General features: G+C 37.4%; 2 protein-coding genes across 3 annotated transcripts in view; both read left to right on the top strand.

Annotated features, from left to right (window-relative positions):
* Napb (NSF attachment protein beta) overlaps nt 1-23205 on the top strand; it is a 44850-nt gene extending 21645 nt beyond the window's left edge. Inside the window, exons 3-11 of one of the 2 annotated variants that reach the window (XM_047538929.1) lie at nt 647-763; nt 2541-2587; nt 2734-2811; nt 9729-9784; nt 9955-10039; nt 17703-17807; nt 18805-18873; nt 19254-19304; nt 20233-23205. In XM_047538929.1, coding sequence (XP_047394885.1) covers nt 647-763; nt 2541-2587; nt 2734-2811; nt 9729-9784; nt 9955-10039; nt 17703-17807; nt 18805-18873; nt 19254-19304; nt 20233-20343 — 719 coding nt within the window. In that variant the 3' untranslated portion in view covers nt 20344-23205. Of the gene's footprint in view, nt 1-646; nt 764-2540; nt 2588-2733; nt 2812-9728; nt 9785-9954; nt 10040-17702; nt 17808-18804; nt 18874-19253; nt 19305-20232 lie in introns of those variants that run through there. The other variant, XM_047538930.1, reaches the window with a different exon arrangement.
* LOC124976141 (small integral membrane protein 12) lies at nt 3005-4015 on the top strand. Its single transcript, XM_047538931.1, has one exon. It carries the CDS (start codon nt 3084-3086, stop codon nt 3360-3362), a length of 279 nt encoding a protein of 92 aa, XP_047394887.1. The 5' UTR covers nt 3005-3083; the 3' UTR covers nt 3363-4015.
* Nucleotides 23206-25214: the final 2009 nt, after the last annotated feature.

The following is a 25214-nucleotide window of genomic DNA, read 5'->3' as shown; positions in this document are numbered from 1 at the left end:
GTTAGCATCAATTAAAATGAGTGCTCAGAGTAAAAATGTAAGCCAGCTGCTAGTTTGAGATGGTAGGAGCATGAAAATGTAAAATTAAAGCACTTACTTATTGTCTGGGGAAATAGAGGTTGCTCAAGAAAGCCTTAATGTTGTGTTATTATCTTCAGCAGAAAAAGATAGACCATGATTGATTCTGGACAGTTAACATGAATTGTTGAAAATGAAATGCTGGCAGGAGAGGGGAGAGCTAAATTGTAAAGAAATAACAATATTTAAACATACTGAAGCATAGGTATGATCTAAGGATGGATTTGCCACAATAATAGAAATGACCAACACTGGCATAACCTGAACCAGGCCCTTCTAAGCACAGTACTTAGCGTCAGGGTATAAGCATTAAGTACTAAGGGGTCAGAGATTGGAGACTTTTTGTCCATGGGTACTTGGCAGGCCTACTGAAACTGAGATGGAGAAACTTTCTCACATTTTGACTTGTTTCTGATTTTTTTTTAAATAAATACTTGAAGTGCTTGACCATATTTGTGTGTGCCTCTGACTGGAATTCAGGGAAATGTAACTTCTCTAGCTCATTGCCTTGGCAGTTCTATGGGGAGGCGTTTCCCCCTGTGTTTAACTGTGACATCTTCTTCTCTAGCCGCAGGAAATGCATTTTGTCAGGCTGCTAAGCTTCATATGCAACTTCAGAGCAAACATGACTCTGCTACTAGCTTTGTGGACGCTGGGAATGCTTACAAGAAGGCAGACCCTCAAGGTGAGTCAGCCCATCTCTCTCTGTGCCTAACAAACTAGCCAGTGTTGCCTTCAATATCAAAGTCAACGTGTCCTTTTCAGTCCCACTACAGGAAATTTTTGTATTTAGGAATAATGACAGAAATTTTGATGATTAGAATTTTTTATTATTTAATCATTTGGGGGCTTTTATGAAGAGAAAATATTTTAAGTTTATCTTGGCTGTTTAGTTATCAACACCATTTTCTTGAACTCCATTTATGTATTTTGGAGAACTGTTTGGAAAGTACTTTTAATTTTATCTAAGACTTCTTTTGTCTTGGTTTTACGAAACATGTTTCTTATCATACAGAGAAATTCTAATGTTCCTTTTCTCCTAATGCCCAGTGAGTTTTAAGATACAGTTGGTGAAAGATTGGATAAAAACATCTTTTAGTCACACAGCATTCATTTGTGATTTTTTTTCCAAAGTATTTTGAGCAAAGAATGAACTTGAATAAAGTGCTAAATTTTTATAAAGGTTATTTCCTGTACACTTAGCAATTAAAAGTATTCATAACTTATCTCCCACACATATGCATGGATAACCTCGAGTCTCCCTTTTTTTTTTTTAGCAGTCCATCTTGTTTAACAGAAAAATTTCAACTTTTATGAATGTGTCATAAAGAAATAAGATAACGTCAGGGGATTTTGTATAAAGGTTTATCACAGTTTAGTTCCTAAAGTGAAAAGCTGGGTACAGCCCACATAAACAGTACAGGTAGAGTGGTAGACTTACAATGCATCAGTATTTAGAATATGATGCAGGCATTAAAATTCCTGAGTCAAAGAATCCTTGGTAACCTGGTGGTAAATGTTTATGTGTTAAAGAACCACATGAGACCAATGTTGCATGTCCTTAACTTTGGAAAAAAGTTCATGCACACAGAAGAGGATCCAAGAACACTGGAAAGAAAAGTTCATAAAATACTGCTATGTTTTTAAAGATGTAACAGTGAATTCATATTTTTTTATATATTAAAGGAAATTAATTTTAATTTTTGTTATTTACCTAATTCATCAGTCAAGCTTTTCAACATTGCTGCCTCTTTCAAACCAATACAGTAAACTTAAAGATGCCAATCACATGCCAACAGTATAAATACCAACTTTTTGTGAGAGGGGATTTTTTTTGGCTGTTTTAAAAATTGATATAATTTATTAACATTATCATTTGTTAGATTTGTTTTTTCCTTCCTTTTCTGGATATGTTAGTATACCAAAAGTTAACATCTTTGCACAGTATACACAGTGTTTGACTTCACTTAAGAGTTGTCTGAACAGGCATTTCAAGATGCTTTTTGATTTGGAGGCCATGAAGAATAGAACCTATTGAAATGATCTTTCGTGTGAAGTGATTCTGTCTTCCAAAATTAGTATATATCTGTACAATATTAATGAAGAATACATTTACACTTATGTGTTAGCAGATATAATTTGTCAGTTTGGCGACAATCCCCATGGTCTTGATTTCTTCATAATACCATATGTCATCTCACTTTAAAGTTGAGAGGAACTATTAGCCAATATTACTCTAACCACATTTCCTTAAGTTATACTGTTGCTGCTGGGAACAAAGCCATACTGATGTATCTAGACCTGTGCGTGATCGGTATTGCTTCTCACTAACTGACCTGCCCACCCTTCGCCCCAAATTGTACCTCACTAACGTTCTGATAACAGCCAAGAAGACAGGCTTACCTGAACCCTCTTTGACTGAATGGATTTTTCATTGTTTTTCTTAAATGCCCACGCTTCAGAGGCTATCAACTGCTTAAATGCAGCCATCGACATTTACACAGACATGGTAAGATATTACATTGCTTGAGCGGCTGTGGGGTGGAGTCCTTGAGATGGCTTAGAGTTGTATCTTTTTATTTTTTTCCTCTTCCCAAAATAATTGGCATTCGAATAGGTAAATGGGTGTGTGACTCTGTTTTTTTTCCCCTCTAGGGAAGGTTTACAATTGCGGCCAAGCACCACATCACTATTGCTGAGATCTATGAAACTGAGCTTGTAGACATTGAAAAGGTAAGCAGTGGTCACAGCTCCTCATAACTTGATGTGAAGCAGGTGGACAGATGGACTCCAGGAGCCCTCCCCTCTCAGCTGACTTTGAGTTTTTTACAGTGATCACAGAGGTCTTCCTGGGGACTTCATGGGTGTGACTGCTTTCCTGGAGTGTCTAACACATGAGAGCTGGTTAAGATTAATTGAGGCCGGGAGCGGTGACACCCGTGCTCCCGGCTAGCGCGCGGAGAGTGGGGGCCAGGTCGAGGAGTGCGGGCTGGGCCGCAGATGTCATGTGGCCTGTGTTTTGGACCGTGGTGCGTACCTATGCTCCTTATGTCACATTCCCTGTGGCCTTTGTGGTCGGGGCTGTGGGCTACCACCTGGAATGGTTCATCAGGGGAAAGGATCCTCAGCCGATGGAGGAGGAAAAGAGCATCTCAGAGCGCCGGGAGGATCGCAAGCTGGATGAGCTGCTGGGCAAGGACCACACCCAGGTGGTGAGCCTTAAGGACAAGCTGGAGTTTGCCCCTAAAGCTGTCCTGAACAGAAACCGCCCGGAGAAGAACTAATGGAGGACATAGGGCCCTATGGTCCACAGGGCTGTGACTGGTTCTGCCACCATGTTGACCCAGCCCCAGAACATACATCTGATTTGCTTTGCTGCTTATTCTGGCCCCTCCTGCACCCCACAGCCACACTGTACTGGCTTTTCCTTTATGGCCGGGCAGGCACAACAGCAACTGAGGGGCCAGCAAAGAGGAAGGCCGCCTCTGTTGAATGAGGTCTACAACTGCTCAGGCTTCTGGGCTTACTTGGGTGCACTACGCAGAGGAGTGTTTTGAAATGAACACTGGTTCTCAGACTCCCTGGGGAGGTGGTTTGATCTCAGGTGGGAAGGGCTGGGATTTGGGTGTTACCTTTAGGAGGGAACCACACATGTCAAGTTCTAGTTTGCACTGGGAAGAGTTAAAAAATCTACCTGGCTTCCTCAACTGGTTCACCTTATCTTTCAGGTTCATTCTTCCTGAAATTCTGTTGTCAGCTCAGGAATGGGATTCCTTAGAGAAGGAAAGCATTTTTTTTTCTGTTGTCAGAAGCTCAGGCTGTTCACCTTGGGGCAGGGAGGAACATGTACCTGGTGAATTTGCTTGAAAACAATCACCGTCTTCCACCCTTCATTACTGTGTAGTGAAAACCTTGATTAAAGTGGCATCTGAGCACCTGTAAAAAAAAAAAAAAAAGATTAATTGAACTCACCCATTATTTGCACACTCTAGTTTATGTCAGAACATTAGTATGGCCAAAAGAGTCTTCTACTGTTCAGCTAAGGTGTCCGATGCCCACTCTGGGAAGGAAACTGAAGAGGCGAACTCTCCACTCACTCAGCATAGGTAGCTATGATATTATGATATTAAAGTAGTTTAATATCATCTGTGCAGCCCAAACCTTGCTCTGAACTGAGGATTCCTACCTGCACCTGCCTGCTGCTAGCTTTTCCACTTTTCCAGCATCATCTCAAAGCCAGTGGATCTGAGACTGGATTTTGATCTCAAGTGCCACCTCACAACCCCCTTGCTTCCTTCCAATGGCAGGCTTTCTTGTCCTTTCTCTTACTCCACATCCAACCCTGTGAGCCAATTCTGTGAGCACTATCCTCAGTGCTTCTGAGTGTCAGTACTTCTCACTGCATTGTTGTTCCTCAGCTTTACTTGATCACTGCAGGAACCTCTTAACCAGTTTTCCAGCTTCTACTCCCTCCTTCCCCTCATCATGAGCCCTCATGCAACAGAATAACCAGAGTGATCTTTGTCGGTAGTATATCAGATTCTATTTCTCTGTGGTGTACAATCTTTGGTTGAGGCTCTCATCATTCAGGAACATCTTCAATCTTGAATGTAGTCTGCACTGCCCCACTGAATTTCTCCTTCCACCCCACCCTATTGTCTTCATTCCCTTCTGGAATCTCCTTTATCTACTTTCCTCCCCTTGCATACCCTGCTCTGGCCCCAGGACCTTTGCATGATGATTCCATCTATCTGTATAGCTCTACCTCAGATGTCCTGATGGCTAACTTCTCACATTCTTCATGTCTTTTGGTTAACATCTCCATATCTTTCAGTTTTTGCTCATTTATCACCTTTTCCATGAGGATTATCTTGACCACTTATTTGAAATTATAACTGTAGCCCCTCAGGAATACTTAATCAGACTATCCACATCTCAATTTTTTCTCGTTTTGCAGCACAAGTGTGGCTTGCATCATGCTTTATCATATGCTTGCTTATGCTTGTGTCTTTCCCTTTACTAGACTGAGTGCCTAAGTCAACAGAGAGCTTTGTCTCTGCTTTTCTGTTACATCCAAAGGGCCCAAAACTTTGGATATAGTAGGCTTTAAATAAATATTTGTTTATAAGAACTATACCCCAGTTTTTGACTTAGCAAATGTTTGGGGAAGTCTTTGAGTCAGTATAGAAGTTTTACTGTTATGGTTCACGTTTACCTTTCAGACTTGATTCTGACCACCACCTTTTAATTAGTCTGTTCAAAACTTGATACATAATATTTTTTAGCCTCCCCTACCCTGTAATTGCCATGCCTTCTTGAGGAATCACTCTGATCTTAATCAAATCAGAGCCACCATGTGCATTGGCATGTGAACCATCTTTGGAAGGTTATCTATGAATCCTGGAGGAAGGTGATGAAACCTGGACCTAAGCCCTCATTTGTTCCCCTGTGTGGGATTAATGATGAGTTAGAAAGGAGACATATGTGGTATGGCTAGGGTCTTTGTTTGGGCAGAGTATCTGGGATGGGCATAGTATCTTTATTGAGGCTGAGTGAGTCTCACAGAGGACAAGTACTGTGTAGAGCATCTTCTCAGGTTAGCTTCCTGGTCTAAGTACTCTAGTATGGCAGGACATTGTGCCATTTCTGCCACCAGGGCATGGTCTCAAACAGCCACTTCACCATGTGGTCTCATAAAGTTGGGGGTGAATAAAATGAACCATGGCATACTCTTCCTCTTTTAAAAAATTAAAAAAAAAAAAAAAAAACATGATTAGTGATAGCAGCTTCTGAAAACCCACACCAACTAATATGTCCCTGCCATGCTGAGAATTGGCCAGTAGGTGGCACCTTCTTTCACTGATGTCTCCTATCCTGTTAAAACCAATTTTAGAAGGATATTACTCACACACATCTAGCTTGTTATGTTCCCTTATGTTTGAGCTTTATTGTTTAGAAACATCATTGTCTTTTCCTTGCTTGGATGTATAAGATTGTGATCAGTGGAGTGTGTGACATTGTGTAAAGTTTATTTTTGAAACATCATTACCCTAAGGTAACATATCTAATTTTTACAAATGAATTTATTCCCTTTTAATTCTCTCCAGTGTCCATTTCTGATTCATTCATAGAATTTAACTGTTGGAGAGTGAAATTTGAAATTCATAAACTCAGTTATCTCGATAAAGTAAAACACTGAACCACATAGTAAATAGGTCCTCTTTTAGATGATCTTTTAAATGACCCAGAAGAGCTATAACTCATTTCTGTTTTCAGCTTCTGACCATACAGCAGGTTCACGATAGGTCCTGTCTGACAGTATTTGTTCTGAAAGAACTGATCCCGTTATAAGTCTCCTTAAGGCTATTTCACCTACACAGTGGACTCTTAAGCTTGAAATTGTCAGATACAGCTGATTTCTAGTATGTAAGGATCTACTTATCCTGGTAAATTTCACTACATGTTAAAGTTCCACACTAAATGTGAATGTCCAAAGATTATATGCAGCTACTCTGTTTTTTCTAAAACTTTTCTGTGAAAGCAGTGTATATGCATGCTTTCCTTTCAAGTCCAATCTCTGTCAAAACTATGGATTTGATAATTGGTTTAATTAGCATTATTAAAGGAAATGTCTTCTTTTACTAATATATGTAGTTGTAGTTTACAGTTCTAATATTTTGCTGTGCCAGCCAGTCTCATTACTTAATAAATATTAAGTTAAACCAGATTACCAACATTTGTATGTTTCCCCCTGGAATTGTCCCCTGCTACCACCATAACCACCAGGCAACTGTTCCATATAGCTCAGCTCAACCCTATTAATTGATTTCTGTTAGAACTAGGAAGATAAACAGTTCTCCCTTCTATACCAGGAAAAGGTTATATCTTTCTTTGTAGAAAGATTTGGTTATGTTTTTCATGCCTTACCTCATTTATTACAATGGTAAATGGTGCTAAACACTTCAGAGAATGAAGACAATTAAAAAGATTTTGGGTGGGGGGAGTGTTGAGGGATCAAAACCAGGACTTTTGTACATGCTAATTAAGCACACCCTCTTACCATTGAGCTTCACCTCCAGTACCATTAGTTTTTACTAATCATAAGTTCATTGAAAACTTCTTCTGGTATTTCAAATTCATCAAAAAATTAGCAGTAGTTTAATAGGGGCCTTTATTTGTGTTGTCATTTGCATTTATTCCCTTAGCATCTATTCATTGAACACCTACCATGTGCTAGGCATTTTACTAGGCTCAGGGATATAATAGTGAGCAATAGTGCTCATACCTGCTCTCAGAGGTTACATTGCAGTGGAAGAAGATGTATATTCAACCAGGTAATTCCATATGTATGTACATGACAACTCTGAGAAGTGTTCCAAAAGAATATATTCTTCCAGACACTTCTGTATGACTGTACAATTGCAAAAAGAGGATCATGGTATATCTATTCTTTGGCAACTGAAGCTTTTTTTTTTCACATTTTTTTATTGGTGCCTTGGTACATAACAGTGGGATTTGTTATTGCATATTCATACATGCATATAATATAATAATATAGTTTGAACAATATTACTCTCCAGGTAACTGTTTTAAAATTTAGTGTTTTATGAAGAACTTTCCATCTTAATACTTTCTACTCCTTACTGTCGATCATAGTCCAATAGCCCAGCATATTTAACCACTTATGTTATATCCAGTTTTTCTTCTATAATAAATCACACTGAGAAAATATGTTTGGGAACATATTAATTAGGATAGCTAATAATTGAAACAGTAGACCCAAACATAATTATTCGAAACTATTCAAGGTGATTGAATGCTCTACAGTCCAGAGGCTAGGGTAGTGCTGACCCTGCCACATCCCTCCTGTGACTTAAGAGGTGCTGTGCTCTGGTGGTCATAGCCACTGCCGCCTGCAGAAAGGCAGAGACCTGTGGACTTTATGGACCAGTTCTATTTGCTTCTTGTCAGCACCTTTTTCCAGGTAACAAAGACCAAAGTGGCATTCTAACATGATTCCCTAGCCTGTTGTTTTATTTGTTTCCTTATTCCTGGCTCTTAACCCATAAAGAGCTGCCTTGAAACCATCGAAATAATGAATGGACTTCTGAGGAAGGCAACACCTTTAATCTGATTTTTGCTTGCTGCTTGCTCCCTGTTTGGGCTTATTGGGAAACCTTTGTCACTTCAAACAGGGTCTGCAAACCCACCACTTGTGGTTCTGTATGTCCACAAGTTAAGAGGAAGAATGGTTTTTATGTTTTTTAATCATTGAGATAAAATCATTTGTGACACATAAAAATAATGTGAAATAGAAATTTCCTTGTCCATGAATAAAGATTCTTTAGAACACAGCCACACATCTTCATTTATATGTTGTTCTTTGTCATGCTGCCACAAGAGACCTGAGTTGTTGCAGCAGAGATTGATCGGCTTACAAAACCCAAGATATTTGTTATCTGACCTGTTACAGAAAAAGGTTGCTAGGTTCCTGATTTAAAGCCTTGTGCACACTTACCTCTTGCCATTTGAGATGTAGAAGCCATTGCTTTTCCAATCTTAGGAGGCCCTTATCTCTGATGCCTTTCATAACTACCCACAGACTGGCTAATTTTTCCCATGATTTATACATCATAAAATCTTGCTGAAAAGAGCAGCACACATCATAAAGTGGCTCTTCCCAGATACTTAGACTTTTAGGCTCTGGTAGACACCTGTTCTACCTTCTAAATTGTCCTATTGCTTAATTTCACTTAATCATCTGCCACAGTATGACAAGGGCTTTTGGCTTTCTGGCTTGCAATCTCTTTCCTTTCCACTTGACAGTTAATTGAGTCAGTCACATTTTAGTTTGAAGGCATATTGTTGTTTAGGATGACATTTATGTGACTAAGGAGACTGAAGCACAAGGATCATAGATTCTTCACAACTTAGTGAGACCTTATCTGAAAATTATAAAAATAAATAAAAGGTGCTGGAGATGTGGCTCAGTGGTAGAGTATCCCTGGGTTCAATCCAAAGTATCCTCCCCACCCCCCAAAAAAAGAAAAGACTCTTTATGGTATTAATCTGTGCTGTAATAATGGTTGTAGATTTTAAGTGTAATGGAATTTCATATCTTCCCAAAATAGAAGTCCAGTGTAGCTGTTGTGAGTTTGACAGTGATGGATAAATTAGGGATGGGATATATTTTGCCCTTTGAGACTATTTAGGAAGCAGAGTTCTGCCATCTTCAGTATCATTCTAGACTTGGATCATTGCTGTTTTATCTTATAGGAAGTGGAAAAGAACTGGAGGAGGATGCAGGCAAAGTAAAATAAATAGCCTGAGCTTGAAAATGGCCCACAGCATGTCTGTTTGCATTTTATTGGAAAGAAATAGTCCTGTGGCCAACCCTAACTGCAGTGGAGGCTGGGAAAGTGGGGTAACTGGGCATTTGCTATGGGGGAAGGGAAGATTTTAATGGATAGAAAGCATTCTTCAACCAGGAGCCCTGTAGAGGTGTGTATTTCCTAAATAAAGTTGGCTGAGTTGTGAAAGGTTTACCACTGAAACAGACAGATTTATAGGAAAAATAACGGCAGGTGTAGTTTAAAAATGTAACTCTCTGAGTTAATTTACAAACGTGAGTAAACTGTATGTATTTTCAGGCTATTGCACATTATGAACAATCTGCAGATTATTACAAAGGAGAAGAATCTAACAGGCAAGTTTTTTTAAAATATTATATGGATTTTATTATGTGTAAAAAAAAAGATAAATCACCTTTATACTATGTGACTGTCTTTGTACCAAATGCAAACATACTGTTGTTGAAACACACACACCTTTTATTTTTCCTTTGGATTCTTACTGTGCTCTGGTTCTTGATTTCAGCTCAGCCAACAAGTGTCTGCTGAAGGTGGCAGCATACGCTGCACAACTGGAGCAGTATCAGAAAGCCATCGAGATCTATGAGCAGGTGAGGATACTTTTGTTTCCTCAGTGTAAGCCAGTCAGTCTCATTGTTTTAATTAAACTTTATATTTAATTTTTATTTTTACTGAGATCATTCACACATGTAAATAAGTACAATTCATTAGTTTTTAGTATATTCACAAACTTGTATCACCATTACATACTGCCTAAATTCTAGAACCCCCAAAACAGCCCAGTACCCTGTTCTCTCTTCCCAGTTCCTGGTGTATGTCATCTATTTGTTTGTATGGATTTGCCCTTTAATATGTGTGGAATCCACAACATGTTCTTTAGTGACTGACTTCCTGGCATATTGTTTTCAAGATTCACCCATGCTGTAACCTGTATTAGTACTTCGTTGTTATGACACTGAGTGATACTTGATAGTTTGTGTACTCATCAGTTGATAAACATTTGGGGTGTGTCCATGTTTCCACTTTAGGGCTGTTAAGAAAAATGCTGCCATGGGGCTAGGGATGAGGCTCAGTGGTAGAGCACTTGCCTGGCATGGGCTATGCCCACAGTACCACAAAAAAAGAAAAGAAGAATGTTACTATGAAAATTTGTAGTTTTTCTCGAGGTATGTTTTTAGTTCTGTTGGTTATATACATAGGGATGGAATTGCAATTGCTGGGCCATATGGTAAGCCCATGTTTAGCTTTTAAGGGAGCTCAAGCAGTAGCTGTACCATTTTACATCACCACAGTCATACATGAGGATTCCAGTTTCTGTACCACTAATGCTTGTTTTTTTAATAGCTTCCCTTAATGAGTGTAACTGTGTTGTCTGCTTATGGTTCTGATTTGCATTTCCCTAATGATTAACAATGTTGAACTTCTCTGCATGCTTATTGGACATTGTTATATCTGTAGAAATACCTAGTCTAGTCCTTTGCCACTTTTAATTGGGTTGTCTTTTTGAGTTCCGTATATTCTAGATATTAACTCCTATTAGATACATAATTCACAAATATTTTCTCATTACATAGGTTGATTTTCACTCTTTGGATAGGTCCTTTCCCATTTTCTAATTGGATTGTTATGGTGGTGAGTTTTAGGAGTTCTTTATATATTCTGGATATTAACACTTTATCAGATACCTGATTTGCAAATGTTTTCTCCCATTCTGTGGGTTTCATTTTTACTCAATTAGTGGTGCACATTTTTAGTATTCTTAAAGTCTAATATGTCTGTTTTTTTCTTTTGCTCTCTGTGATTTTGGTATCATATCCAAGAGATCATTGTCAAATCAAATGGTATGAAGCTTTGTCCTATGGTTTGTTCTAAGAGTTTTATAGTTTCAGCACTTTTGGTTTAGGTTTTGATCCATTCTGAGTTTACTTATATGCATATTAGGTAAGTGTCCCACTTCATTCCTTTGTTTGTAGAATTCTAGCTTACCAGCACCATTTGTTGAATAAACTTTTTGCCATTGAATACAACCCTCATCTTTATTATTTGACCAGTCTATGAGAGTTTATTTCTGGGCTCTGTTTATTTCATTGTTCTGTTTATCTTTATGCAAATATCAGCTCATTTCGATAACTGTATCTTTACAGGAAGTTTTGAAATCAGGAACTGTTAGTCCTATAATTTTTTTCTTCTTTCTCAAGATTGTTATGGGTAGTGTACACATGCATATGCATGGAAGAAAAAGAAGGGAGAGAGAGAAGAGATGATTTTAAGGGATTGATTCACGTGGTGATGGAAGTTAATAAGTCTGAGATGTAGTCAGCAGGCTGAAGGCCCAGGAAAGCAGATAGAAGTTCCAGTCCAAATCTGATTCCAAATGCATAATACTGGTGTCTCTGCTCTAGGACAGTCAGGCACTGAAAATGAATTATCCTTTACTTATTAGCTTTTCTTCCATTCAGACCTTCAGTAGATTAGATAATCTCTTACTCATTGTACTGATTCAAATGTTAATCCTATTTAAAACCTTCACTGATATATCAGAATAAAGTTTAATCAATATCTGGGTACCCAATGGTGTACTCAAGTTAATATGTAAAATCAACCCTCACAGAGTATTGTCATTTTAACTCTTAAATCTTAAGTGTGTATCCAATACAGAATGTCTTTCCATTTATTTAGATTTAAAGATACAATTTAAATTTAAATTAAAATTCACTCAAAAATGTTTTGTAGTTTTCAGTGTATAAGTTTTGCACTTCTTTAGTTAAATATATTCCTAAGGGTTTTTTTTTTTTTTTTTTTTTTTTTTGATGCTGTTGCAAAGGAATAACATTCTTAATTTCCTAACATAATTGATTTTTGCTTATCAGTTTTGGTTCCTGCAACCTTGCTGAACTTGTCAGTTAGCACCAATAGATGTTTCTGTGGATCTCTTAAGATTTTCTACATATAAGATCATGTCATCTGTGGATGTTTTACTTTTTCTCCCTGGTCTGAATGCCTTTTATTTCATTTTCAACTGTCTTGGCTGCAATCTCCAATGCAATATTTAATAGAAGTGACTAGTGCAGACATTCTTGTCTTATTCCTCATCTTAGAGGAAAAGTTTTCAGTCTTTCAGCATTAGATATGATGTTAGCTGTGGGTTTTTAAAAATTGCTTTTTGTCAATTTGAGGAAGTTCCCTCGTGTTCCTAGTTTGTTCAGCTTTTTTCACCCTTCATCAGAAGGTATTGTATTTTTTAAATGCTTTTATGCATCTGTTGAGACAAGCATACAGCTTTTGTCCTTCATTTCATTAATAAGGTATGTTATAGTAACCTTATTAATACCTTATTAATCAGGTATGTTATAGTAAGTTTTGTCTGTTGACCCAAACTTATATTCCTAGGACAAATCCTCCTTAGCAAAGTTTCAGTGTCCCCAAGAATACCCTCAAATTCAGTAATTTGCTAGAGGGCCCCAGAATTTTCTAAATAATAATTTGTTATTATCACAGTTATGGTTTATCACAGCAGAAGAATACAGGTTAAAATCAGCCAAAGGAGAATCTTATGGGGTGGTCCCAGAGAGCTCCATGTATAAGAAGTTCCAGTTGCCTTCTCCCAGTGGAGTTGTATAGACAACCCTTACTTCTTCCAACAGTGATGTGTGAAAATATGTATAAGTTACTAAACCAAGGAAGTTTACCTGTACCTGGTGTCCTGAGTTCTTACCAAGACTCTGTCACATAAATGTGGTTGATCACACTGATGACTGACCTTATTATCCACCCTTTCATAGGTTGGTCTGAACCATATTACCTCAATCTCCCAAGTAAACAGTGACACTGTTTTTAGGCAAGACATTCCAAGAGCTTAGAGGTAATTCCAAGAGCTCACAGGAGCCACAGGCAAAGGACAGTCCTCTCTTTGGGCAACATTAGTTCTTTACTGTATAACCATGGCATGTAATAATTTTTCTAATTCGCCAGAATTGGTTTCTTAATATTTTGTTGAGGATTTTGTGAGGATATTCATAAGGGATATTGATCTTTAGTTTTTCTTTATTTGTGATGTCTTTGGTTTTGGAATCAAGGGAATTCTAATGTCAGAGTAAGTTAGTGTTTACTGGTTTTTTTTTTTTTTTTGAGTTTATAAAAGATTGATATTTATTATTTAAATATTTGGTAGATTCAGGGATTTTTCTGTTGTTTTGTTCTCGTGTATTGATTTCTGTCTTCATTATTTTCTAATGTTTTCTTTGGTTTTATCTTGCTCTTTTTACTTGTTTTTTTTTTTTTCCTGAGCATTTCAGGTGGAAGCATAGTTTCTCCTCTTTGTTGTATGCATTTTAGTGATTTCAGTTACCTTTTCAGCACTGCTTTGAATGTGTCTCATGATTGATTCATTATTGTCTTTTGACTCTAACTCATTTCTTTTCTTTCTTTCTTTTTTTTTTTTTGGTTGATTTCCTTTCATTGACTCATGGATCACCTAAAAAGTGTTTTATTTAATTTCCAAATGTTTGGAGATCTTCTTGAAGTCTTTTCTCTTGTTGATTTGTAGTTTGATTCCATGTGGCTGGAGAAAACATTTTGTGTGATTTCTGTTTTTATGTATTGAGGATTGTTTCTGGGCCCAGAGTGTGGTCTGTTTTGGCAATGTGTTTGTGGTATGCTATTACTGGGGGCAGTCTATTCTCGCTGTTGGTCAGATCCTGTTGACTGTTGGCATCATTGAACCCTGGATACATGCAGACTTTCTGTCCTGTTCTGTCCCTGACCTGATGGGTTCTTGTGTTCTCTATCAGAAGAATCAGGCAAAGGCAGTGTAACAAGAACAAGCCTCCTTTTTGGAGGCTTCTGCTGTGACCAAAAGGGAAACCACACTGACCAGATTATTAGGGTGGCTCAAGCAAATGACAAAGGTGTGCAGCTTTTATGGCATCTATAGGGTTGGCAGGAACTTGGTCTCTTGATGTCATCACATTTAGAGGAGGGATTTTAGTTGTGCCTGCACTCTTCATCATGATTCTTCATGTGTTGCGTGCTTTACTACCTTAAGTCTCCACACAAGAAACTATGCTTACTATAAGGTAAAGGAACTGTGGGTTACTTAAGTGACTAGTCTACATGTGCGTTTGCCCCTTATCACCTGGGAGAGTCCTCTATATTATTTGCAGACAGGACTGAATGTTTTTCTTTTTCCCTGGGTTTGATGTTAAAGTCTAAATAGCTAAGCTGACTTTTTAGCCTCTATTCTCCAGGTAAATTATCTTAATTCATAGCCTTGGAGACTGTTTCACTTCATTTAATTTCTGAGTTACTAGTGTGTCTGTTAACCATATAAGGCTGAGAGCTAGTTTGATTCTCTCATTTCCTGAGAGGTTTTAACAACTTAATCCTAAGGGTTTGGTTTTCACAGGGGTTCCTCACTGTATCAGTTTTACCCATTATTGAGAGTTGGGTGTGAATCATTGTGAATTTCTCTCTCATTCTGTCATTCTTTGTTTCACCTATTTTGCAGCTGTGGATTGTTGTTCTTTGTAAATTGACCCTTTTATTGTTTTATGATGTCTGTCTTTGGTAATTTTCTTTTTTGTAAAATGTATTTTATCCAACTTCTAGCCTCATCTGTTTTCTTTGAATTATGCTTATGTATCTTTTTCCACCCTTTTTTCAACCCATGTCATTATAATCAAAGTAAATTTCTTGAGTTTCTTATAGTTGGGTCACTTTTTAAAATCTGTAATTTCTCTAAGTTTTTATATCTAGTTTATGCACACTTAATGTAATTTGTTTTATCAGGGCTTAATTCTGCCTTTTCATGTTTTGCTTTCTATTTGTGCTAGGGGTTTTTGTTTGTTCATTCTGTTCTCTTTTTTCCTGCCTTCTTGTGGGTTACTTGACTTTTCTATAGTGTTTTTTAATATATTTCTTGCAAAAGCTTTTTTAGTGGTTGCTGTATTATGTTATAGTTACATAAATTATCACAGATTAATTTTAACAATTTCAGTGAAATACAAAAATCTTATGTTCATCTGCTCTCCCCCTTCAGTATATGGCTTAAGTATTTCCTGTGCATACATTTAGAACCACATCTTTCAGTATACGAATTTTTGCTTCAACTATAATTTAGAAAACTCAAGAAGGAAAACCTGTTATATTTACTTACATTTTTGTTTCTTGTTTTTTTTCTTCCTTCCCCTTGTTCCAAGATTTCTTCTTTCATTGTTTCCTTTGTATTTCGAAAACAGCCCTTTAGCTTTGTTTCAGGGTACATCAGCTAGCAACAAATTATCTTGATTTTTCTTCTCCTCGGAGTATCTTGATTTTCTTCCTTCAATTTTTAAATGTATTTTTTCTAAGTGTACAATTCTGGGTTGATAGTTCTTTTTTAGTTTGGAAAATGTGCAATTTGTAGCCTTCTTAGTTTCTGACCAGAAGCCTGCTATCACTCAGATGGCTTTGCCTGTTTTAGGTAGGCATTTTTCTCAGCTGTTTTCAGATTTTTTCCTTTGTCTTCAGGTTTTAGAAGTTTCATTATAATGTTATATGGGAAGGATCTCTTTGGTTTTATCCTGTTTGGGTTTCACTAAACCCGAATCTGTAGATTTACATTTCTTGCCACATTTGAGAAGTTTTCGGTGATTATTTCTTCAGATATTTTTTAGCCCTTTTCTCTTTTTGCTCCCCTTCCAAGACTCAGATAACACAACCTTGTTTTAGTCCCATAGGTCCATGATAGTCTGCTCTTTCCCTGCCACTCCGCCTCCAATCTGTCTTCTCTCTGTTGTTTGGTCTCTGTTGTTGAGTAATTTCTATTCTGTCTTCCTGTTCACTGATTCTTTTCCTCTCCATTCAACCTGCTGTTGAACCCACCCAGTTTTTATATATGAGTTTATCAGTTCTAAAATTTCTATGTTTTTTCTTTGTATCATCTTTTTTTTTTTTTTTCCTTGTGGCTATTTTTTCTTGTCATTGCTTTTTAAATTTTTTTAGTTTTTGTAATTGCTTGTTGAAGCATTTTTGTAAGCACTTTTTAAAAACCTTTGTTTGATAATTCTAACATTTCTGTCATCTGGGAGTTTTCTATTTTCTTTTTGCATTCAGCTTCAGATCTTGTGTTTTTGGTATTACGAGTGATTTTCAGTTGAAAATGAGCATTTTCATATCATGTCAGGACACTTGATCTTATTTAAACTTTCTCTTTAAGCTGGGCTTCTCTGACACTTCGCTGCCTGCAGAGGGTTGGGGGCAATATTGATGGAGATAAAATCTCAGCCCCCCCCACCCCAGTTAGGCCTCCATTAATATATAAAGGAGACCCTCATTCCTCAGCATCCCTGTTCGCTACTTGATCTATATTAGCACCATACTAGGGTTGTGCTTGTTTAATTGATGATGGTGAGAGTCTTCATCCTTCACTAGGCCTCTTCTGACCCCTCCTCACCAACAGGGAGATGGAGGTCACCCTAGTCCTGCAGGGTACAAGTGGAGTCCAATCTCTCCCTGTGGTTTCCTTGACCTCTGTGGTGGGGTTGAAGGCAGGAATAAAGTCTCTGTTCTCTGGCCTCACAAGCCACCCTGGCAGGGTTAGGGGCTGTTCCTTATGGTCATACTGGAATGGACATTTAGGCTCCCTCTTCAGCCTTTGGTGATATAAGTGGGAATGGGGCCACAGCATTTCTGTGGTGTTTGTCTGTAAAAGAGTACTTACTATCTGAACATTGTCTCTTGTACCTTTCCCAGTCCTTTGGCTAGAGAGAGCAGGTGTGTTTTTATTTGGGTGGGGGGCGGTCGGCACCTACAGGCATTTCTGGGTTGCTGGGTCTCAATTCGATATTAGAAATATAGGAAAGAAAAAACCCAGAAGACCCACCCCTGTGTTTCCCTTGAGTCTCAGGGCCCCTCACTAGTTTGCCGTCTTCTGTTTACCTTTCACAGATGTTTGTTTTATATAAAATGACCAGAGCTTTCAGTTGTGCTTAGTGGGAAGAATAAGGGAAAATATATCTTCATCTTCCTAGATGCAGAAGTCTTCTGAGTCTTTTTTTTTTTTCAAGGTGGCGCTTCAAGTATTTATTACAATTTATTGTCTAATAAAATTTTCTACTGTTTGATATTGGGTTAAAAGAATGTATTCCATGGCTAAACTAACATAAGATGCACAAATATTTTCTAAAAAGCAATGGATGGATGAATAGAATTAATTTGTCTAGTATAAGAAGGTGAGATAGACCTTTTAAATCTAACTTTGCTTTCTGTACCTAGGTTGGGGCGAACACTATGGATAATCCTCTATTGAAGTACAGTGCAAAAGATTACTTCTTTAAAGCAGCCCTCTGTCACTTTATAGTAGATGAGTTGAATGCCAAGGTAAGGAGTCTTCCTACACTCATTTTCTGATATGTTTTACCCTTGAGAACAGGTCCTCTGTTGTTCTTGATGTCACTTATTGTGGGTGTTAATAGTAGCAAGATTAAACTGAGTGAATTAAAAATAATAATTTTGGGCTAGGGATGGTAGCACCTACCTGTAATCCCAGTGACTCAGGATGGTGAGGTAGGAAGATCACAAGTTCAAAGCTAGCATCAGCAACTTAGCAAGGCTCCAAGCAACTCAGTGAGACCCTGTCTCTAAATAAAATATAAAAAAGGGCTGGGGAATGTGGCTTAGTGGTTATGTATCCCTGAGTTGAATCCCCTATTCCAAATAATAATAATAGTAATAATAATTTTGTGGTATGTGTTCCAATTTTAATCTCTTAACAGCTATCAAAACTGTACAATAAGTTTTCCTTCAGTAGTTTTGCTTTTTAAAAGAATTAGGGAACTAAAAGGGAGACAATAAAAGTAGAATATTCTTCAAAAAATAAGTTGGAGTTGAAATGCAGTTGAGAAAAAGTAGAAAAGCAAAGTGAAAACTGCGAGATAAAGGCAAGGACTTAGGCAGCCTCAGTGTTTTCACTGTATAGAGTTGCAGAATTAAAGACACTGAGAGAGAAATATTCTAGAATCCTTCAACCTCAAGCAGTAATCTAAACAGTTTTATTTTGGTGTATGTACAGTGTTAACAAAGAACATCTCCACTGAGTGGATGAACACACACACCTGACTGGCCTTTTGAGAATTATTTTTTGACCATAATGTCTTCACAGCAGCCTAATTAAAAAAAAAAAAAAAAAAAAATCAGAAATTTATTCTCAGTTGAAATTGAAAATTCAAAATAAATAGGTTTCTGTGTTCTGTTGAGTCTAATGGCATACTTATTAAACATTTAAATGCATTATAGATAAATCAAAGTTCATAGAAAATTGAAAATTTGTTTCCTATTTTAGTAAGTCTGACATTGATGAGTGGTTTTCCTTCCTCAGCTTGCCCTTGAGAAATATGAGGAAATGTTTCCAGCATTTACTGATTCAAGAGAATGTAAATTACTGAAAGTAAGTAATAGAACTTTAAAGAAAAAAAAACCCTTTGCTTTCAGGGGACAACACCTAAGTGGGACTAGCTTTAAAATGAAATTCAGTTGATAAATCTGCAAAGGGGACCTGGTACTCTCCTGCTTTTTTATAATAGGTGTTTAGATGTCATGAGGTTCAAGGACATAAGCATTATGTTCTGAAACAGGCAATGTGGAAATTTTAATACCAAAGCTAGACCCCTAATTTGGATAATTCTTATACTTAAATTTCTTCAACTTTGTGAGCTACTTGGCAACATCAGTATAATAACAAGGCTATTTCGGGGTTGAAGTATCCATTTACAACTGGGACATTTGGTCTTAACCAACCTAATTTCTTTATTTTTTTAATACTTCTAGAAACTTCTAGAAGCTCATGAAGAACAGAACAGTGAAGCTTATACTGAAGCAGTAAGTTATACCTTTGGAATATGGTATATTTTTGAAGGTTTATGTTAAAGAAACTTTTCCTTTTCATTGTGTAAGTTCTGAACTTTTATTTGAACATGATTCTACTTCAATACCTCCATTTGTGTTTTCCAAAAGTCATGTGTTATATATCTCACAAGTCAGACAGTACAGTCTTTTAACCAAGCACCATGCAGAACTTCTAATAGTACTTAGCCCTTTTTGACTTATACTCACAACTTATTTAGCTCCAAGGCTGCTTCAGGAACAAATGTCACATACTATTATAGATGGCTGTTTTAATGTTTATTTTTTAAAACAATCTGATCTATAAGTAAGTATAAAGTAAATTTAAAGTATACAGTTGAAAATACAAAATTAATTATTAATTAAATTAATATAAAGTTAAATATATATTATGTTTTATATAAAATATTTAAGTTTTCCTCCCAAAATAATCTCATCCTGTTTCTATTTTATTCTTTGGTAATATATTAAAGGAATTCTGCTTCCACATCTCCTAACTCTACAGATATGTTATTCAATGAACATTAGTTTTCCTTATTTTTTCTAATTGTTATGCTATATCCAGTTTCTTCCATCACATTGAATGTATTCCTCCAGTTATAATTTATGCTGTGTGTATTTACATACAGAGCAATATAAAAGGACAGGAACTTGTCACTAGTGCCATCAAAATAGACTCAAAATAATGAAAAAATAAAATTGTTTTAATGAGGAGAGTTATAAACTAGAATGAATTCTTTCTAATGAAGAACATTGGTTAGTGGTATAAAATATTTGAGCAGTACTTGTTCAAAACACTTTTTAAAAAGCATTATATACTACATTCAAGTGGGATTTATTTCATTTTTTTGTGTTTTTAATATATTTCCATGGAATAATCCCTGTTGCTCTTTCTTTAAAATAGGTGAAGGAGTTTGACTCAATATCGCGCTTGGATCAGTGGCTGACCACCATGTTGCTTCGTATCAAAAAGTCCATCCAAGGGGACGGGGAAGGAGACGGGGACCTAAAATGAAGTGTTTTATGTCTTTGTGGCATGCAGCTAACTCCTTTAGTTTTGTCTTAGGGCCAGGTGATCTATATGGGATGCCCATTTAATGGCTTAATTTTGTTGCATATGAGCCAGTCTGTGTATTGTTCAAGCTCACCACTTCTGTGTTACTGTGAAATGGTCAAACTGGAGGCTCGCGTTCATATGGTTATGACAACCAAAGTATATTTCATGCTTGTCAGTATCCCCAGAGTTTTTTAAAAAGAACTTCAGAATCTTATTCCTCTTCTTTTGATATTTACAGAACCCATGTTTGATGTTGCCACGTGTTTTTATGTCCTTTTTCTTGGACTATAGTCCTCAATCCAATTGTTCTAAGAGATGCTTTGCAAATTCTCTATACATTGGGCATCTGGATGTATTTAAATGTGTGTGTTTAGTTTCAGGTAGTTACTAGGAATGAGTTTTTAATTTCATTAGAAATCGTTTATTTTTGTTCAGTGATTATTTTGACGGTGCTAGTGACAAGTTTCTTTGCTATTTGTATTCTGTATGCTCACATGTGCATGGCAGAAATTTTAGAGCAGCTGGAATCTTGTTGGCATCACTTGCATTGTGAAACAAAGAAGTCTTCTGTCAATACTTTTTTGTGTATGGATGAATGTCCAGGTGAATTTGATTGATTTGTACTTGAACACACACAGTCAAATGTGTAAGATCTATGAAAGATAGAATTTTTCCTTACCCTGGATAAAGATTTCATTTTTTGTTGGGGTATTTTAAAACACTTTTGAAAGTGTTTTAATCATCACATCCAGTTCTTCATTTTCATATGTACACACTTACCCACATTGACCTGTTGAGCTCCCATTGAGCTGCTGTGGGTGCCATGGCTGTGCAGATCTTGGTCAAGCCTAGCTGAGTGATCCCATTTGGAGCATGGGAATGTTTGTGATTACCTTATTCACCTGTTCAACATGTAAGTTAGATGGGGTCAACATGGCACAGAAGTTTATACCTGGTTGGGCAAGAACCCTGTCTGAGGAGTCTTGGTTTTTCATTGATGTACCTCTGGCCTGTTTGCTTGGCTTACATAACATATGTATGTAAGTTCTCTTGAATTAAGAACTTGATCCGCTATTACTTTATATGAAGATAATATAGACATGATCTTGTTTCCTGAATCTTCTGGGTATATTTTATGCTGAAATGATTTGTTTGAGGTGCATATGTTGCCAGACAAAACTCACAGTACTTTCTGAATTGTCATTAGTGACAGTTATAATGAAACTTACTATGTTTTGTCAAGATACTAAGTTGTATTGGAATGGTGTTCTCATTTTTGGATGGCCCTGGACTGGGACTACTAAAATGTGATTAAGTAGAAGTGAGTGGCTAATACCACTGAGTATTAGGGCTGAGTGAGGATAGTTTGAGAATAGATGAGTAGCTTATGTCAGTCTAGGCTAAAAGAGGAAGTAGCAGGAGGTCAAGTTGAAAAGGGCCCACCAAAGCAACTTCAAAGACTTACTGATCCACTCATGGTGGTTATATGCATGAGGTCCTGGGGGAGCAGAAAGCTCAGTGATGTCAGTGCACTGGTGGAGGTAAAGGAAACCAAGGAAGACCCTGAAAGCCAATATTCCCTCTTTCCTTAAAAGTTCTAGGGGGTTCTTAAATGAAAACTGGCTGTCTCTGAAAGGATAAGTTTGAAGTGAGCCCTTTTGGTGCTTCTTGACTCCCTGTTAGAATCACATATGAAAAAAAGTGATGAGAGAACAGTGGGTTCTTGTTGCTGTACCTGATATGTTCTTTAACCCGTCACATACACATTTGTTGAAAACGATGTTTTGGAAGTAGTTCTGTAGCACAAGTCCTCTGGGTCTGAGTCAATTCCAGGAGGAAGGATTTTAACACAGCCACTGTGCTTGTGTCAGCATTATTCAAGAAGTGTGTGTCCACTTGTTAAAAGAGAACTGGTCTGATCATTTAAAGTAAAAACCAAGTGATGCCTTTCAGGGCAACTCTTTACCTTTCAGCACAGTCCCCTGACTCCTGTCTGAAGAAGAGGCATGTTTTTTAAACAATAGTGTTCGTACCATTTTGCAATGCTGATCAGAGTCTCTTGTTTGTATTAAAGTAAATGCTGGGATCAGTGTCTGGGTTAAGAAATAATTTTTGTTTTTAATATTTTACATTCAACAAATAAAAGTAATTATAATGTTAATAACAGACCTGCCAGAAAACAAAAAAATCAGAAAGAGCCCAGACGATAGTGTGCAAACTCACTTTCTTCAAATGTCCCATGAGTACAGTACAGTGCCATGTCTCAAGATGCCTAGGAGTTAGGCTTTCCAGATGTCTAGTTACTTATGAACAAAACAGAATGATCGTTTATGTAACAGTTCTTGTACTTCAGCAAATCTGAGATTAGTTCACAGTTAAAGTCAGTTAAAATTTCTTACAGGAAAGCTTTGCTTTTTGTGGCAACATTTTTATATAAGCTTGTGTGGATTCCTTTTTTATTTAATGATCTGAAAACAGTATTTTTGCACAATTGTGACCATGTGTGATGGTGTCACTATAACCAAAGTCTGTGCACCAACCCTTGTGCATTTATTGTTCCTTCCAGTATTGTGCATTTAAAATGTCCAAATACAAACTGCTGTGACTTTCTTTGGAGGATCTGGCAGCACAGCATGCCCCCGTGACCTGCCCGCTGAGGTGTGACCAGTAGAAGGCTTCCTGCCCTGTAAAGTCTTGAGTTGATCTCAGGCAGGGGATTACATTATGAAAACTAACCATGTAACGTTAAACCTACCCTTGCAGAAAGAATGTGTTTTATGTGAACCTGTACAGTAAATAAAGTGGAAATTATGAGTAGTATTTTGACTAGTCTTTCTTCGCAAAATTGACACAGATCAAAAGTAGCTAGCTTCCTTTCCTTCAAATTGTCCCTGTCATTATCTAATGCAGTGGCATTAATATTTTCTAGGCTCTTTGAACCTTAGTCATTTGATGGCACCTCAGGCCACTGAGGTGAGCTTTTTGGAAGGAAGCCATGGTGCCCTCTGTTGATGCAGACACTAAATGAGCTTGATAACTGCTGACTTCCCCTTCTTGTCCCTTCCTTGAATCCTTTGGACTCTATAGTTACTTACAAAATTGAGGGAGGAGTCATTGCTGGAAAACTGTTAAGTTGGGCAAGGTAAGGAACCCTTGAACCTGATTGCCCCTGCCTCCCCAAGAAAGTAAGGTGATTTGGGCAGTGTGGGCATTTAGTTGAATCTTACAGGTATCTCTACAGGGACAGCAGATGCCTCTGGGAAAGGGTCATGCTCAGTGACCTCCTAGGGCCTGAAATTCTGGGGAGGAGGAGGACCTGTGTGTGGGTAGTATAGGCCAACTCATCCTATCATCCTGCCATAGATCATTGACTTTGGGTGCTAGAGCATATTCACAAGTTAAAGTAATTCAAAGCGGAGCACAGCAGCACATGCCTGTAATCTCAATGACTTGGAAAGCTGCTACAGAAGGACTTCACAGTCAGGCCACCCTCAGCAATTTGACCAGACCCTGTCTCTAAAAAATAAAAAGTAATAGGAATGTAGTTTAATGATAGAATACTCCCAGCTTCAATACCCAGTACCACACACACACATATATATGTATACATATATAAAATGTATATGTATATATTTACATACATTTTTTTTAATCAGTGAATTTTAGTGAATGGTAGAACAGACCATTCCAATCTAGGAATTCTGAGAAGTTGAAGTTTAAAGGTCTGCTCTTTCAAATGGTTTTCTGACAGAAGTCTTGTCAACCTTCATAAGAGGTCTATACAGATGGTCAGAGTGAATGATTTCTGAGGCTGTTTGGGGGACATCCTGGATGGCTGTGACCTACTTGTGGCCTTCTCAGTCCCATCGGCTCCTGTTCAGTTGCATGTGAATAAAAGTCTTTTGCATGAGTACACTTCCCAGCTGAATACTGGTACTGCCCAAGTATGAATACTACTGAAAAATGTTGGTCCTTGTATGAAAAGTATGACAGGTTAGTTTTGTAGGTTAGTTTAACAGGTTAAAACTAAGGTAGAACTTAAATTTGGAGAATCACCAACAGCAAAATCGTGAAGTCTTCCCCACTGCCTGGCCCACTTTTTTAAAACTCTGTAAGAGCCCTGTGAAGTTTGGGCTGATGTTTCACACAAAATGGTTGGAATGGTACCAGGTCAGCACCTTGATGACCTTTTTATTGACATCCTTTAGAAGCAGCATACATACCACCATCCAGACACTCTTCATTATGTGCTTGGGACTGACATATTCTTATCTAAGTGGCCTCCTTTGTACTCAGTGTGGCTACACTTAGATTAGGTGAGACAGGGAGATGTCCCCCTCCCCCAAAGTCTTCTGCAGGTTTTATGGATTTCTCTGTTCTCACATATCCTTATCCTTTCAGGAAGGGCATAAAGAATTTTTTTAAAAAAATTTTTTAGTTGTTGATGGACCTTTATTCATATGTAGCGCTAAGAATCGAACCCAGTGCCCCACACATGCTAGGCAAGTGCTCTACCACTGAGTCACAACCCCAACCCTGGGGATAAAGAAATTTATGTATCTAAAAGTCATCTCTGATACCTACTATGATTTATATTGAAGAGCTGGGCAAAGGGCAACCTTGTACTTATACCTTCCCTAGTAGAACATTTTTCATTTTGCCTGAGCAGCAAGTAGTATTTCCTTCCCAGACTGTCAATTCTAAAGACTACTGTGGATGAAGATTAGTTCTTAGATTTCAAATCTCATTATTCATACTAAGCAAGTTATATGTGTTTCAGTTAAGAATCTTAAGTATATTATTTCTATAGACCCTAAGTTGTATAATAA

This window comes from Sciurus carolinensis, chromosome 2 (assembly GCF_902686445.1).
Source record: "Sciurus carolinensis chromosome 2, mSciCar1.2, whole genome shotgun sequence".
Classification (NCBI taxonomy): domain Eukaryota; kingdom Metazoa; phylum Chordata; class Mammalia; order Rodentia; family Sciuridae; genus Sciurus; species Sciurus carolinensis.
The sequence above is the reverse complement of the archived record's forward strand: the minus strand, read 5'-3'. Positions and strand labels throughout refer to the sequence as shown.

Bases quoted from the DNA above. Each gene is read 5' to 3' on its own strand.
- LOC124976141 (XM_047538931.1), top strand. From the start codon at position 3,084: ATGTGGCCTGTGTTTTGGACCGTGGTGCGTACCTATGCTCCTTATGTC.